Source organism: Vespula pensylvanica, chromosome 9, assembly GCF_014466175.1.
Source record: "Vespula pensylvanica isolate Volc-1 chromosome 9, ASM1446617v1, whole genome shotgun sequence".
NCBI classification, from domain to species: domain Eukaryota; kingdom Metazoa; phylum Arthropoda; class Insecta; order Hymenoptera; family Vespidae; genus Vespula; species Vespula pensylvanica.
In genome coordinates, this window is record NC_057693.1 from 571,963 (window position 1) to 586,912 (window position 14,950).

At 32.6% G+C, this 14,950-nt stretch overlaps 1 protein-coding gene and 1 non-coding gene across 6 annotated transcripts in view; both read right to left on the reverse strand.

Moving 5' to 3' along the window:
- Positions 1-9,191, reverse strand: part of LOC122631713 — a 143,849-nt gene extending 134,658 nt beyond the window's left edge. For 4 of the 5 annotated variants that reach the window (XM_043817730.1, XM_043817729.1, XM_043817727.1 and 1 more), the window contains exons 1-2: positions 8,994-9,191; positions 7,195-7,552 (exon numbers count right to left, since the gene is read on the reverse strand). In XM_043817730.1, coding sequence (XP_043673665.1) covers positions 7,195-7,235 — 41 coding nt within the window. In that variant the 5' untranslated portion in view covers positions 7,236-7,552; positions 8,994-9,191. Of the gene's footprint in view, positions 1-7,194; positions 7,672-8,993 lie in introns of all 5 variants that reach the window. The other variant, XM_043817728.1, reaches the window with a different exon arrangement.
- Positions 9,192-12,783: 3,592 nt separating this feature from the next.
- On the reverse strand, positions 12,784-12,856 carry Trnav-uac. Its single transcript has one exon. It is a non-coding gene; the product is annotated as a tRNA-Val (tRNA).
- Between the last annotated feature and the right edge of the window lie 2,094 nt (positions 12,857-14,950).

Here is a 14,950-nt window from a genome sequence, read left to right on the forward strand (position 1 = left end):
AAAAAAAAAACCGACGTTCAGACCGATCATTAACGTGGATTACACGTTTAATGGCTGATATTATTAAAAAATATTTCTATAACAAAATTCCTATTACCTACCATCTCCATTAGACGTATACGATTCTTCAAATATCTTTCAATCCATAAATTATCGTAACAAAAGCCTTATCCTCGATATTAATTTTTACAACCTATCGTAAATAAAATTTTTAGAGGCGCGCATTTGAACGACGGAACGTATTACGCCTACGCATTAAGATTTTTATAAATCTAAAATTAGAAAACGTAATAAATCTACGATATAAAATGTAAAAGATTTCCTGAATATTTCAGATATAGCGAGGACGCAACCCCGTGTAAGTTTGTGCTTTGAAATCGTCGTTTGTAGTGTAACTTTCAAATGCGAGAAAAGCTCTAGAGAAAAGGAAAAAAAGAAAAGGAAAGAAAAAAAGAGAGAAAGAGAAAGAAAGAAAAAGAAAAGAGAAAAGGAAAAAAGAAAAATGAAAAAAAAAAAAAAGAGAAAAGAGGAGGAAGATACGACATATACATACGTACTTACATACATTATGTATGTATGTACGTGGACGAGTGGTTCGCGACGCGACCACAACGGCTCATTTAGGGGTCGTTAGTTCCGCTTTGGCCAACGAGAAAGAGGAGGAATGGGTGGGAGGGAGGGTGAGAGGGAGAGGGAAAAAAGGAAATAAAGAAAGAGACAGAGAAAGAGACAGAGAAAGAGAGGAGGAGTTCGTTCACCCAGGCGTGCCTCTTCTCTTTCGCTATGCTCCCATGCGTCTCCCTTAAAGCATTATCCCGGTAGTGGATACGGCTCGAATAGTACCCAAAGCTAGCTCGTTCTCCTATCTAATCGATGGCCTCGGCCCGCAGAAGAAGGAAGAAGAAACCAAAGGAAGAAGAAGAAGAAGAAACTTCGCCTCGTACTCGTGCGCCCACGATCGCTCCTACAAGAGGGAGTCAAACACTCGTTCCTACGCCCAACTGCACCCAGTGTAAATAGTGTGAAACGTTATTGCCAAGCAGTCAGAATAGAAAGAGAGAGAAAGAGAGAGAGAGAGAGAGAGAGAGAGAGCTTTCGCGAGCTTTTACCTCGACGCATAATCGTTTTCAAAAACGACTAGACTAGAAGTGAGATTATCCTAAAGTCGTTCGAGATACAGTAGAACCTCGATTATTCGAATATCAGTTATCTGAAAGACCGGTTATCCCTATTAGAATGACTCATATTGTGTACGTAAGTATCTATATATTCATAATACTTCATGCGTAGTCTAATTATAAATCTTGAATAACTAGACTGATTAAGATAATCAAAGATCAAAGTTTGCTATGAAGGGTATCGAATTGGGGAATATATATATATATATATATATATATATATATATATATATATACATATATATATATATATAGAGAAAATGATAATAAAAAGAAAAAAAGGAAAAAGAAAACGAGAAAATTGTTAAAGAAAGATAAGACAAACGAACGAAGGAAGTAATTAAAAAAATTAATAATTTTGTAATATTTTATAACGTCTAAAAAAGTCCTTTAAAAATATATTTTCTAACTCGAATATCGTCAAATTGATAATTATACGATTATTACTGCCATATTGAGAAAACTATTATTTCTAATTTATATTTCATAATTTTGTCATTTCGTTACTGTGTCAGCATTCACTATTACTATTACCATATCGCGTGACTTTATAAATTAAATCTAACATAAAACGTAAATTTTCTTTTATTGTTATTAACAATTTAACAAGTACGGAGACCTGTTCGTATATCGTAGTTTTATTATTATATGCAGTTTGTTCCATTAACGGAGTAAAGCATGTACGTATATAAATACGTACGTATGCACGTACCTACATATGCACTTTAGATACACAAATTGACGTCTACAAAAATAACTTCCTCTTGGCCAAGATTACTCTCTCAGTTCGTGCACGCTCGCATACGTTCATCCTAAGACGTTCCTCGAGTGCTTATAGAAAACTCGTATGTGTGTACGTGTGTACGTGCTTTATATCTATCCAATAAATTTTTTTCTTCTTTCGGATTTCGAACCGTCTAATAATCGTTTTTAAAAAATTTTTTTTCTTTTTTCTTTCTTTCTTTCTTTTTTTTTTTTTTTGAAGTTTAGACATTAAATGCGTAGGCTAGCTATGTCTAGATAACGTAAGAAGTGGAAACACTTTGAGGAGTGGTCCGGCTGCTGGACTCCTAAGATTTCGAAGTTGACCCGTTACGAGAATAACTTCTTGGCGACGGACGAAACGACGAAACGACGAAACGACGATATGACGATGTACTACGTTCGTATAGTACATGCATACAAGATGTAAATCTTCCGAGAGGCTGATAGATGTAAACTAAAGTAGAGCGAAGAACGACGAGTACGATATTAACACTTTCGCGACCTGCAACGTACTCTCCTATGTATTTTCATAACTTAAAGCTGATAGCTATAATTCATTTTTATTAGTATCGTTAAAATGAACAAGTTGATAAAAGTTTCTTATTGCTATCATCTTTTTTTTTTTTTCATTTTTTTTCACTTCAATATTTATTACTTTTCAAGTTAACCGAAAAAAAAAAGGAAATTTAACTTGTGAATAGCAAAGTTTTATCTTAGTCGATAAAATAAAATATAATTTGTTTAGATAAAAATAAGAATGTTACGGAGATTCAGTTAAATTGTGGTTTTTTTTTTATATATATCCAAGAAGTGAACTAGTTCAAGATAAATAAAAAAAAAAAAATTAAATAGAGATCTTTGCATCGTTAAAAAACAGACGGAACATTCTTAACACGTAAAATTAGTTTTTTTTTTCTTTTTATATATATATATAAATTCCTCTTGTTTTAATTTCATGTGCCGATAATTATGACAACAGACTAAGTCGAAGAATTGAAAAAATTCATTCAATGATTTATTTTATATTACAATTATTTATGTTTTAATAATCTAGAAGAGCGTAGAGAGAAAACTTTTTTTCAATGTACTGTTTAACGACTTTGCAAGGTTGGTCGATAAACATAATTCTGTTTTTGTTTATTTTAATAACCCAAATTGATCAAATTATCTCTTATTTTTCGGTATACTTTATTTCTCTGGAAAAGTGCATGTACGTATTTGATTTTTCCGACGATTTACATAAAGGAAAAATTATATTGCATAAACAAGTAATGAACTTGTTATCGTACGTTCCGTACAATTTTTCATGAATATTTTCGTGCTCACAATACATCACAAAAAAGAAAAAAGAAAAAAAGTTATCGAAAAAGAATAAGAAATCTCTATTATTATTTTAAATTAAATTAACATGATTATACATACAAAATATAAATGAATACCATTCTTCATAACTTTCTTTTTCGAATAAAGCTGAAATATTCTTTTGTTTGTTGTATGACATATAAAAAAATGATATTCGAGTTCATTAATAATTACATAAAAGATTCACATTATAACAGTAGCTAAATACATTAGAAAATATTTTCTTAGACAATAGAAAATTATTTTTTATTACGAACATGAAGCTTTAAATATCTCAATAAGAAAAAATATATGACTTAGTCCGCTCTTATAATTATTGGCACTCGCACACACATATATATATATATATAAACTATTATCAATTTATAAACAAAGTAGTTTTTTAAACCGATAGAAATATTAAAAAAAAAAGAGAGAGAGAGAAAGAAAAAAAAAAGAAGTAACAACACGAGCGTAATAAAACGTAATAGAGTGCATAATACACACATACACACACATAAACATATATAGATAACTTCGACCAGCTTTAATTGATAAAAAAAAAAAAAAAGAGAGTAGTATTCGTTCTACGTAAATCTCCTTTCGACAGAGAAGTTCTTCTTCCTTCGGCTTTTCTCTTCTAGCGATGGCGATACAGGCGATTGTGGTTAATCGTGGGTGGAATCGGAGGTCAATAGGTATGCTTGACTCGAACCATGAAAGAAAGAAAGATAGAGAAAGACAAAGAAAGAGAAAGAGTGAGAAAGAGTGAGAAAGAGAGAGAAAGAGAGAGGTAGAGAACGGTCACGTTCGAGCTAGGATAGAAAACCAGTATATTTCGATAGGATAGACGAGATATACCGATAGAAACCGTAAGCGTTAAAGTTAGCTTTGAGTCTTGGGTGAATATCGTTTTGGTGTCGTCTTCTTTTAATCGACGAGTCTCGTGCAATGCAGAAATACGATACACTCGGACGAAAGGACGAAAGCAGGTCAAAGAGTCAGCAAATTCCATTGAGTCGCGTTACGGTTAAGCCTTCGCTCTTTTCCTTAGCAAATTAACATGTCTTGCTTAGATCGTTAGCAAACAGTTTTATATAAAAACTAACACCTGTCGCAGATTCTTTCTCTCTCTCTCTCTCTTTCTTTTTTTTTGTTCTTTCATATAAATAAGTACTTAACGTTGGAAACAGATGGATCTCATAAAAGCATTAGTGATCTTCACACGTAGGTAGATGCACGTAAGTAGATGATTGCCGATATATCTTACTAAGATTATTCTAAGTGTCATAGATATGATATTTCAAAAGAAATAATAACAACGAAATTGTACTAATAATTCTATCCGACGTACGAAATCATACGTATCCACACGAGCTATAAATTATGAATAAATGATATATTATATATACTGTATATTATAATCGAAGAAATGTATAAATCGTATATATCAAAAAAAAAAAAAAGAAATCGCAGTCGATCGATATGGTTTACGAAAATTGCTAATCGAAAACTTATAAATTGCAATCGTGGATGATATAAAAAAAATTTGTTGTCTCGATTATTTTGAGCCTTTTTATGAAGGAAGACTTTTTAACAGTAACTGCTGTTTCCGTTTCAGGGTTAAGGGCTCGAAAAGCTGCATCTGGATTACGTGGCCAGGAGAACTGCATTTAGAAAGGTCGTTAAGAACTCGTTAGAGGAACGCGTTTGCTCGACGTCGAGTCGATATCTCGAGGGTGAGATGTAGCAGGCCTTCACCCTCGAACTCTCTTTCTCTTCTCTTCTCTTCTCTTGCGACGCTTCGCGACTGTTCCTATAAATACGTTTCTCTCTCCGTTAGCCCAATTTGCTTCGCTTTCACCCCTTAACCCCACCGCGCCCCGGTCACTTCAATGTCCTCCAATTAGTAAATTAGTCGAAGCATAACGGCTTCGTGTTTTATTGCCACGAATCGCGAACTCCACAACTCCAGCGATGCCCGATTTAACCCCCTGTCTCCGACCAGTATTATATCACGGATATCCTCTCTGGAAAATGGATTATATTTTTAGTTATACCCGAGGACCTTTTGTTGCCGTTACTTTCCTTAATACAGCTATTAATATAACTATACGATGTACAAGATATATTATTAAATCAAAAATTGTTAACGTCAGGCCAAAACTATAATTATATCTTGTAAAAGGTTTCGCTAAATATAAACGATTAAAATTTAATCAGAACGAAAACTGTTCGTGTCTGCGTTACGATTTTTTATTTATCCATTTCATCGTTACAATTTAATGGACAGTATTTATTTCGTATTGTTTAATCTTAACGATTAAGTATAATTCGTAAGCGTCTACCATTTTATTGTATCTAATTTTATATATATATATATATTTTTTTATCGCTTTTCTGTAATTTAATGATCAAGTTAATAGCAAGAGTAACGGTAAAATTGCAATTTCTTCGAAATTCAGTAAATATCGTCTTTCAGAAATGTCGAAACAGTATACGAGTCGCATTTCGGCGAAGATAAATTCTTCTTAATGTGTTTTTCGTATATAGAACACGCTGGAGAATTCCTCCCTATCGATCGCATGGTGAAGGTCATGTTCGCGACACGCTAACATTTGGGTCTCGGTTGCTACGACGTACAAATATACATATTGTATATATATGTGCGTGTACATATTATATATGTATGTATATGTATATATATGATATATACTTCTCTACACATATAGATTTACTACGTTTAATTTTAGACAAAAATATATTACTATATTAATATAAATATATAAATACATACACACATATACGTACATATATCGTAATAATAAAATATGGATGGAATAGAATAATAAAAACGAACGATATCCAATATGGAATATAAAATAAATAAAAAGAAAATATAACAATAAGAGAAAAAAAAATGAAAAACTTGAAAAAAAAATGTATGAGATACTACAGAAATGAGAAAGAGAATTTGGAAACTTCACAGTAGGATTTTCTTAACGACGAATAATTCGTCGGAATAATAATGTTAAAATGAGCCGGCGAGTGGGACGACACTCGAATGATTTTAGGTTAGGTTAGGTTCGCCCACTTTGTCGTCTGATCGGACGGAAGTACAGAAAATGGTATTGTATACGTGGGCGAGCGTGTAAAATAAGAAAAAGAAGAAGAGGAGAAAGAAGATGGAAAAGAAAAAATAAAACAAATCACGGAAGAAATGTTAATGCAAGGTGTTCTTCTTTTCCCGAGATATTCGATAAATTATTGGTAACAGAAGGTAGCGGGCAAGTATAAAAAGTAGTAAAATAACGTGCAATCTGACTTAATAACATATAATTCAGATTCAACCATTCAGCCGACATAGGAACGTATTATTCTTTTATTATTAATGTCAAAATTTACGTTCTGATCTTAATCGTCGTTATCGATAAAAATACAATGTATTTATTACAACCAAAAAAAGACTAAAAACTTCTATCGCATTTCCACGAAATTATTCGATCAATGTCCCAATGATATACAAAATCGCCGAATTAGTAATTATTTAATTTATTTAATAACTATTCGTAGCTACTAAGATTACCTTTATTCGATATTATGAAAAGAAAAAAAAAAGAAAAGAAAAGAAAAGGAAATATCGTACATTCTCTCTTATTTTCAAAATTCTTAACAATAAAATAAAATAAAAATAAATTTATCGTTCTAGATAGAATCTGTTTCTGATTTACATATATACATATCCTAGCTCGAGTAATGGTCTATCATCTCAAATCAATAAAGGACTCTTACCTTTAGCTTCTTAGTAAACGCATTAAGATAGACAATAAAAAATTATCGCAGTAATAAAAATGCAAGAGACGCGAAAGAAAAAGAAAAATTGAACAATAGAATAAAAAGAATGACTTACCTTTTCGAAGGCTTCCAGCGCCGCTTGAGCACTCCCAACATGAGTACAAAAAAAGGAACCCTTTCTTTCTTGATACGGAGCTTAGGGAGTCACTGATGAATTAGTGCAGGCGTCGAGAAGTTTTCGATTCGTCTTCGTAAAGAATTAACAGCGTTAATCACAGTTCACTAGCGATCTCACCAATCTCACAAATGGGACCACACAAGCACCGAAATGCGTACTGTTTATCGACACTCGAGTCGCGACATGTCCTTTCGATCGAGAGGGCTGTTTTGCCCTTCGAAATTCCTCGAATTTTTCTTACTCTTATTTTCCTTTTACACGACCTGCTACGCACTGTTTTCTTCTTCCTTTTTTTCTACTCGAGATCAAACATGTTAATATTTATTTATTTATTTATTAATGTACGTACGTTATATATGTATATTATCTATCGGAGGTCGAAAGGACGCGAAACTTTATCGATCAAATTCGACGCTATAAGATGACGATGCGCAATATAACGACATTGCGAAAAAAAGAACGAAAAAGAAAAGGAAACTTTTCGATTAGTTTCACCATTTCGTTCTTTACCACATAAGCAATCTCGTTCTAATTAACCTCAAAATTAATTGCCATATAACGAACGAAACAACCAAATGACCGAAACCCTCGATCAATGGATTCGAACGATAAATCACCGAACCGGTCTAATTAAGACGATAACTAATTAACTACTCGCGCGTGCCTTCGTACCACCATCGAGCAACATAAACGAGTTTCCCTTCGATCTAATACGAATCCAATAATTCGAGAGAACTATTATTTCATCTTTTATACAAGTTTGTCCAGTCAATATTAGAATCGCAGGATTAACTCGTTTCACGATCTAATAAAATGTATCACTCAATTGATTACTTTCGAATGGTTAATCTAAAACGAACAAAATTATTAGTCGATCAACGTACTTCGCAAGGTCGATATTAACGAAATAATTACCGACGGAGGAATAAAAACCGTTACAAGATTCTACGTATTTACGGAAAGAAAGAGAGAGAAAGAAAGAGAGAAAGAAAGAAAGAGAAAAAGAAAGAAAGAAAGAAAGAAAGAAAGAAAGAAAGAAAAAGAAAGAGGAAGAAAAAGAGAGAAATAGAGAGACAGAGAAAGAGAAGGAAAAGTTCACTGTCACTACTGTAAACGACGTAACGAGTGCAATGGACCGTTCACGGGAACGCACTTACGACCGTTGGAACGCACTAAGAAGAACGTCTACGTTGTGTGGAAACGAACTTCTCTGTCGTGCGTTTCAAGGAATAGGAGAAGATATAAGATGAAAAACGTGTGTGTGTATATATATATATATATATATATATATATATATATATACCGATAATGCGGGTATCGTTCGAGATGCGATGCAGTCGTCGGATGCAACGACGAAGACGTTCGATGACGTTCGCCGATGCTGCCAGGCGCTTTTTGGTACGTGGCCAAAACGGAAGAAGCCGATGGTAGAGGGAGATGAACGAGAAGGAAGGAGAAGAACAAGAAGAAGAACAAGAAGAAGAAGAAGAAGAAGAAGAGGAAGAAGAGGAGGTGCAGGAGAAAAAGAAGAAGAAGAATAAGAAGAACACGAAGAAAAGCGCCCGTGATATCTTTGAAAAAAAATACGACGCGAGTTCGTTGCCCGAACGCCAAGCCAAGAGAGAAAGAGAGAAAGAAAGAAAGAGAAAGAGAAAGAGAGATGCGACTCGACTCAAGAGAGAGAGAGAGAGAGAACGAAGAAAAAATGGCGATTGAGGTTCGTTCGAAATACCAACCCGCTCTTCGTTTTTCTCGATGTTTGTACTGTACGCCGGGTACGATTACGTGATAAATTCTTGGACACTTTCGGCCGGCGAGGATTATCGTATAGCGTTGGCGTTCGATCTCATGAAAGAAAAGGTAGAGAGAGAGAGGCGCGCGCGCGCGCGACGAAAACGAACCGGCCGCGCGCCGAACTCGAGCTAAACTGACGAGAAAGAGATGGGAGACACGCGGTACCCCACTTCTCGGTCATCCCCACCACGACGCAGCACGCGACCTACAGCGCCATACCGCGGCCATCAACATCAACCGACCACAGCCGACCGACTTCAGGTGCGTCTCGCGCTCGATTTACCTTAACCTCTCTCTTTCTCTCTCTCTCTCTCTCTCTCTCTCTCTTTCTTTTTGAAAATCTTCCTTTTTTCTTTCTTTCATATTTGTAATTTTTATTGCGTAACAAACGACGAGCAAGTTTCTATTTAAATTTACTCGGAGATATTCAATTATTCGGAGATTTATTATTTATTCGTTATATATTTTATATATGCTATTTTTATATATTTCTGTATCAAATATATGAAACGTATAAATGAACGCACACATAGAAATATGATCTCACGTTTACGCACTTACGAACAAGAGAAGGTAGTCACGAGTCGATCAACAAAAGTCGATAGTAAAGAACTATAATCCTTACCAACATCTTTTGATTTTTAGCTCAAATAAATGATATAGTAAATTTTGTTATTTAATGGTGTTGAACATAATAATCAAGGAACTTTATTTGAAATAAAGAGAAGCACCAATCAAATGCTTTAGTAATACAATTTTTAAAAATTCGAAAAGTGAAGTTAATCATCTTGAACTATAGACTGCTCAGCTCTACTACTTTGATAATAACGTATAATAATAGACTCAAATAATGAATAAGTTAATTTTTTTCAATAAATAATCAATATACATATCAGTATTTTAATCAGTATAAATAATTAAGTCCAAAGATCGTATCAATTATATTACATACTAATATTTTATTATAAATACTGACCGTTTATTGAAAATACTGATACAATAAATAAAAGTCGAATATACTACCTACGTCGGTTTCTCAACTTTTGTTGACACTCGACCATTCTCGTATACGAAACGTTAAGATTTATCTCTAAGATTAATACCATCAAATAAAAAGTAAAAGTAAGATACTCGATTATAAAATATATTACAAAGTTCTTATCGATATATATTGCATCGTATTAAAATTTTAAGAGTCTTTCGAATCCCTCATGATTTTACTTGTGACCCGTTTGTATTCGTTTCACGAGTACGTTGAGTACAGTACAGCTGTGCCGACTTCGGCGTTATTCGGCTACGATCGCGTGCAAGAGAATCGATTTTTCCTACGGTTAGTGTACAGAACGAAATCGGAGTTGCCATGCGGACGATGGAAGCAGGTGGATCTGACCGACATAACGTGCTATTCATCATTCGAAAAAATGAATTAATATTTGAAAATCTAATTGTCTCTATGTCGATTGCTCGATCTCAGTCGAATTCAATCGAATTGGAATCGAAAATTAAACTCGATTTAACTCCTCGTTAGAACGAGTAAATCATTCTAATGTACGTTTTTAAAAAGTGAATTTTTATCTCTTTTTACATTTCCTCCTTCTAAATGAAATTTTATAATTCTTTTCGCAATCATATCGATCCTGTAACATAATAGCAACAAAACCGTGTTCTTATATTTCTTAGTTCTATAATTCTTCTCGTATCGTGAAGATAGAAAAAAAAAGTAATAGAGAATAATATTAGACGGTTTATCGAAGTAACCCAGCCTTTTTATGATATTATTTCTTTCGATAACGTATAGATGCATTCGTAAGCTTCAATTGCACTTTTCTTAATGGAATTATTTATACTTTAAGCTCGAGTAATCCTCTTAAAATTGAATGATCACGTTCTATATCGTGTTGAAATGAAATAATGCAAATTTGAATATTTCTCAATTCTGTCTGTCGTCGAATAATATTAATTAATTATTACCATTATTTTGTTAACATTGGTTAATACGTAACAATTCTCTCTCGGAAATCGAAAATATTAACTCGAAGTATTCTTCGTGGTCACTCATCTGCAAAGAATTCCTAGAAACATCGGTCGTTTCCAACCTGTTATTATTTCTTTTTCTTTTTTCATGTACGTTACATAAAATCGATTTCTTCGTGTTCTATTATCGAACATTTCGACAGCTCCATATAGCCAAATATCGCATTATATAATAATATATAACTCGAATGTTTCTTGAGTGAAACGAATAGTTAAAAGTAAAAGAAAGAAAAAAGTAAAAGCAAAGAAAGGAAAAATAAAAAAAAAAATAAAAACGCTCGTAAAAATCGTAGACAACCTGACCGTTGTAATTCCTGAGCGGCACGATCATCGTGATGTCTGAAAAATATTTTTACACCGGTTCGTTCGTTGATCGTAAACTCTGGTACAAAGAGTTGCTTGTTAGATGGTTAAAGCCTTTTGCAATAGGCTACGACGAATCAGTGTATACGTAAGATGTACACACATATATATGCATATATATATATATACATATATATGCATTTGCATCGTATCTATCCCCATAAAGACTTTCCACCGAGTTTCTTTTTAATACGGTCTACGTATTCTCGCGAAACAGAGAAAGAGAGAAGGGTAGAAGTCACGTGGCTCACTAGACATCTCGCCAAGAGATAAGGTATTCGAGGGTGCTCGAATGAAAAGGCACCCTAGAGGGCATTCTCATGACACTTGACCTACCTTTCTTCACTCTGGAGATTTATTAAGCGTGTTAAGTGTATACCGTCGAATTCCTCTTCCTCTATTTCGAAGAATACAAATTTCTTCGAAGAAAGCAACTTCCTTCTCTTCCAAATTCTCTATCAGTTTTTATTTAAATTTTATGTTTACGAAAGAATAGATTAATGTCGTAATAACAGATTAATCAATGTTAATTAGAAATACAAATTGATTCTTGATCGTTCATAAGATGGCAAGATAACAAAATCATTTTTCGACTTCATTTTCTTTGTCCGTCATTCAATGGATCGTAGTTTTGTGATCCACTGTCGTTTCCTGTCTCCTCTCTTTCTATCTCTCTTTCTCTCTCATTACTTTCCATGCCTTTCTCCAGTATCTCGTCGTTATGAGATAAAATACCGAGCAAGGAAGAAACTGTGGAATTGCGAATTGCGATTAAAAACCGGATTCATTCTCGTTACCGGTTGGAAAAAAACGAGAGGAAACGAAAGAACGGAGGTGCAGGTGGAGAGCCAGGTGGCTCATGGTAAGGAGAGGAACAGTGAATGAACGAAGGAACGAAAGGATGAAAGAAAATTCTCTTTGCTCGCATTGCTCCGAAGCGGTTCACTCTTGAAGCGGTCGAACGTAAAAGTACGACAAGACGAATGTGAGCACGAGAGTCGAATACCAATCACAATTTCCTTTTCCTTCTCTTTATCTTTATTCCCGTTCTTTCTGCGTCTAAAATAAAAAAATCTTTGTTATTTCGAATGCGTCTTCGAGAACGATCGATGCTTCAACATTATTGAATTCATCTAAAGAAAGTTGAAGTCGAAACATTACAAAGACTATAAGTTTACAAATAAGAACGATGATCATTTTCGGGGATATATAATATATATATATATATATATTTAAAAATATATATATAATATATATATAATATATATATTTTTATAAGAGAAATAAATATATAATAAAAATTTAATTAATAATACGATAGAAAAAAAAAGTAATTGGTTCCGGCCGGGATCGAACTGGCGACCTTCTGCGTGTAAAGCAGACGTGATAACCGCTACACCACGGAACCTTGGTGTTAGTTTCTTTTTATAAGTATATTAACTAAATTTATTATATACGTAACTAATTATTTATATCAATTAATATTTAAATACATTCAATATATCTTATTACATATACTAAAAAATAATTTTTGAAGCAGACATTTTTGTCTAAAAATGCTACGTAAAATAACCTTCGATGTCGATAAAATAGATTACCTTTTTTCGATATGAATATGTTTGATAGATGGCAGGCAAATACATACTATTTACTTTTAACTTCCTAAATATGAATGAAATAGAAATAAAAATTATACATATATATATATATATATATTTTGTTTAACATCAATGATTTATATCTGTACTTTAAACTTTCAAAATCCCATATTCTAATTATAAACGCGACTGATCAAAGTTATAGGAAAGTTTAATAAGAGAAATTTGCACGGCTATGAGCTGCAAAGTTTTTAATACTCCTGATCTTTTCTAATTATAAAAGTCAACATAATTTCTTTTTTATCTATAAGATTTTTATCTATCTGAGAATATCTATAAATTTGTTTACATATTTATATAAAAGTAAACACTTACAATCGAAATCATATATAGTAAAAAATTACTACTTTACACTGTTTATGAGATAATCGACATTATAAGTATTAGACTAGTTGACTTTTCATACACTATATATATATATGTACGACTAGTTGATTATTCGTTTGAAAAATGATCGTCAGGTTACATATTTTGAAGTTGTTTAAAATGATCTTCAGCTTTTCAAAATACATGATCGTTTGATTTGTAAATAATGTATTATGCGTAACACAGGATATGAATCACAATACAATATGGATCTAATAGCCATTCCATTAAAATGCCGATTTTAAATTTAAGAGTTTAGATTTAGTACATTACATTAATAAAAGAAAACAATGAAATAAAACTATTTCTTATAAACACTATGTCGACATATAAATTCTAGAATATTTCTTTTTCTTATACCTTTTGAAAAACTTTGTCATTTATGTTCGCCGTAATTTGACCGCTATATCAACGAAGCATTTCGAGAGATCCATGTTTCACAAATATTCGTTCAACTATTTGGATAACTCTTCTGTTAAAATGTCGGCGATTTGGATAACGATCTGTGTAGTATATAGCAGCCATAAATGCGTCGCCGACGTACTCACATGCGAGGAACATGGTGTGCTCTCGATTACTCTATGTTGCCATGTCGACAAAATGACGAAAACTAATAGCCCATACCGAAAACGATAACAAACCATGACATTGGTGCTGTCCGTGAATAAAAGAACAACAAAAACAAAGTTTACAGGATATCCAAGTGTACGCGTACTCAATCTATTATCAACACCAATTTATTTATAAATGAAACCTCATATGGAAAAATGATACTGTACATTTACGACTTATTTTTTCAATATATGTACATATAGATTCAATTCTCTCTCGTAGAACTCAGATCGGTAATATATTTTGTGTATTACTAATAAAGTTATTGTTACTGACCCAGTTTGAGTTTTGGATCATTTATGCTCATGTAAGTAGTCGAATGAAATACTACATTTGGCGAGTTTAATATTAATAGAAATAAATATGGTGTCACAAAGAAGAAGAAATGATAAAGAACACAATGAATAACGACAGTGGAATGCCATTGTGCAACCCGAATAAAAAGTCGGGATATTTGTTTTCAAAATGGAAGCAGTGATTATGTGCTTTCAATCTGTTATCCACAACTAAGAATATAATCGATTTGAAAAGATATATGAACGAAAAGATTGAATAATTGAATAAAGCAAACGGTAGAATTATGAACAAAATATTTTTAATATAAAACTATATAATATATTATATGTAATAATTAAATAGATTAGATATGATAAAATCCTGAAATAATTTCTTAGAAAAATTCTAACTTCTTTATCATTCTTATTTATTAATGTTGATATACGCATAATTATTAAATACTATTTGGATAGTTATAAGATTTTAATAAAATAAAACATCTTTCTTTTTTCTATTATTAAAAACTTAGATTTTGCTTAGATTTTTAAACAATAATAATAGTAATGATACAAAGAAGTAGTTAATATTAA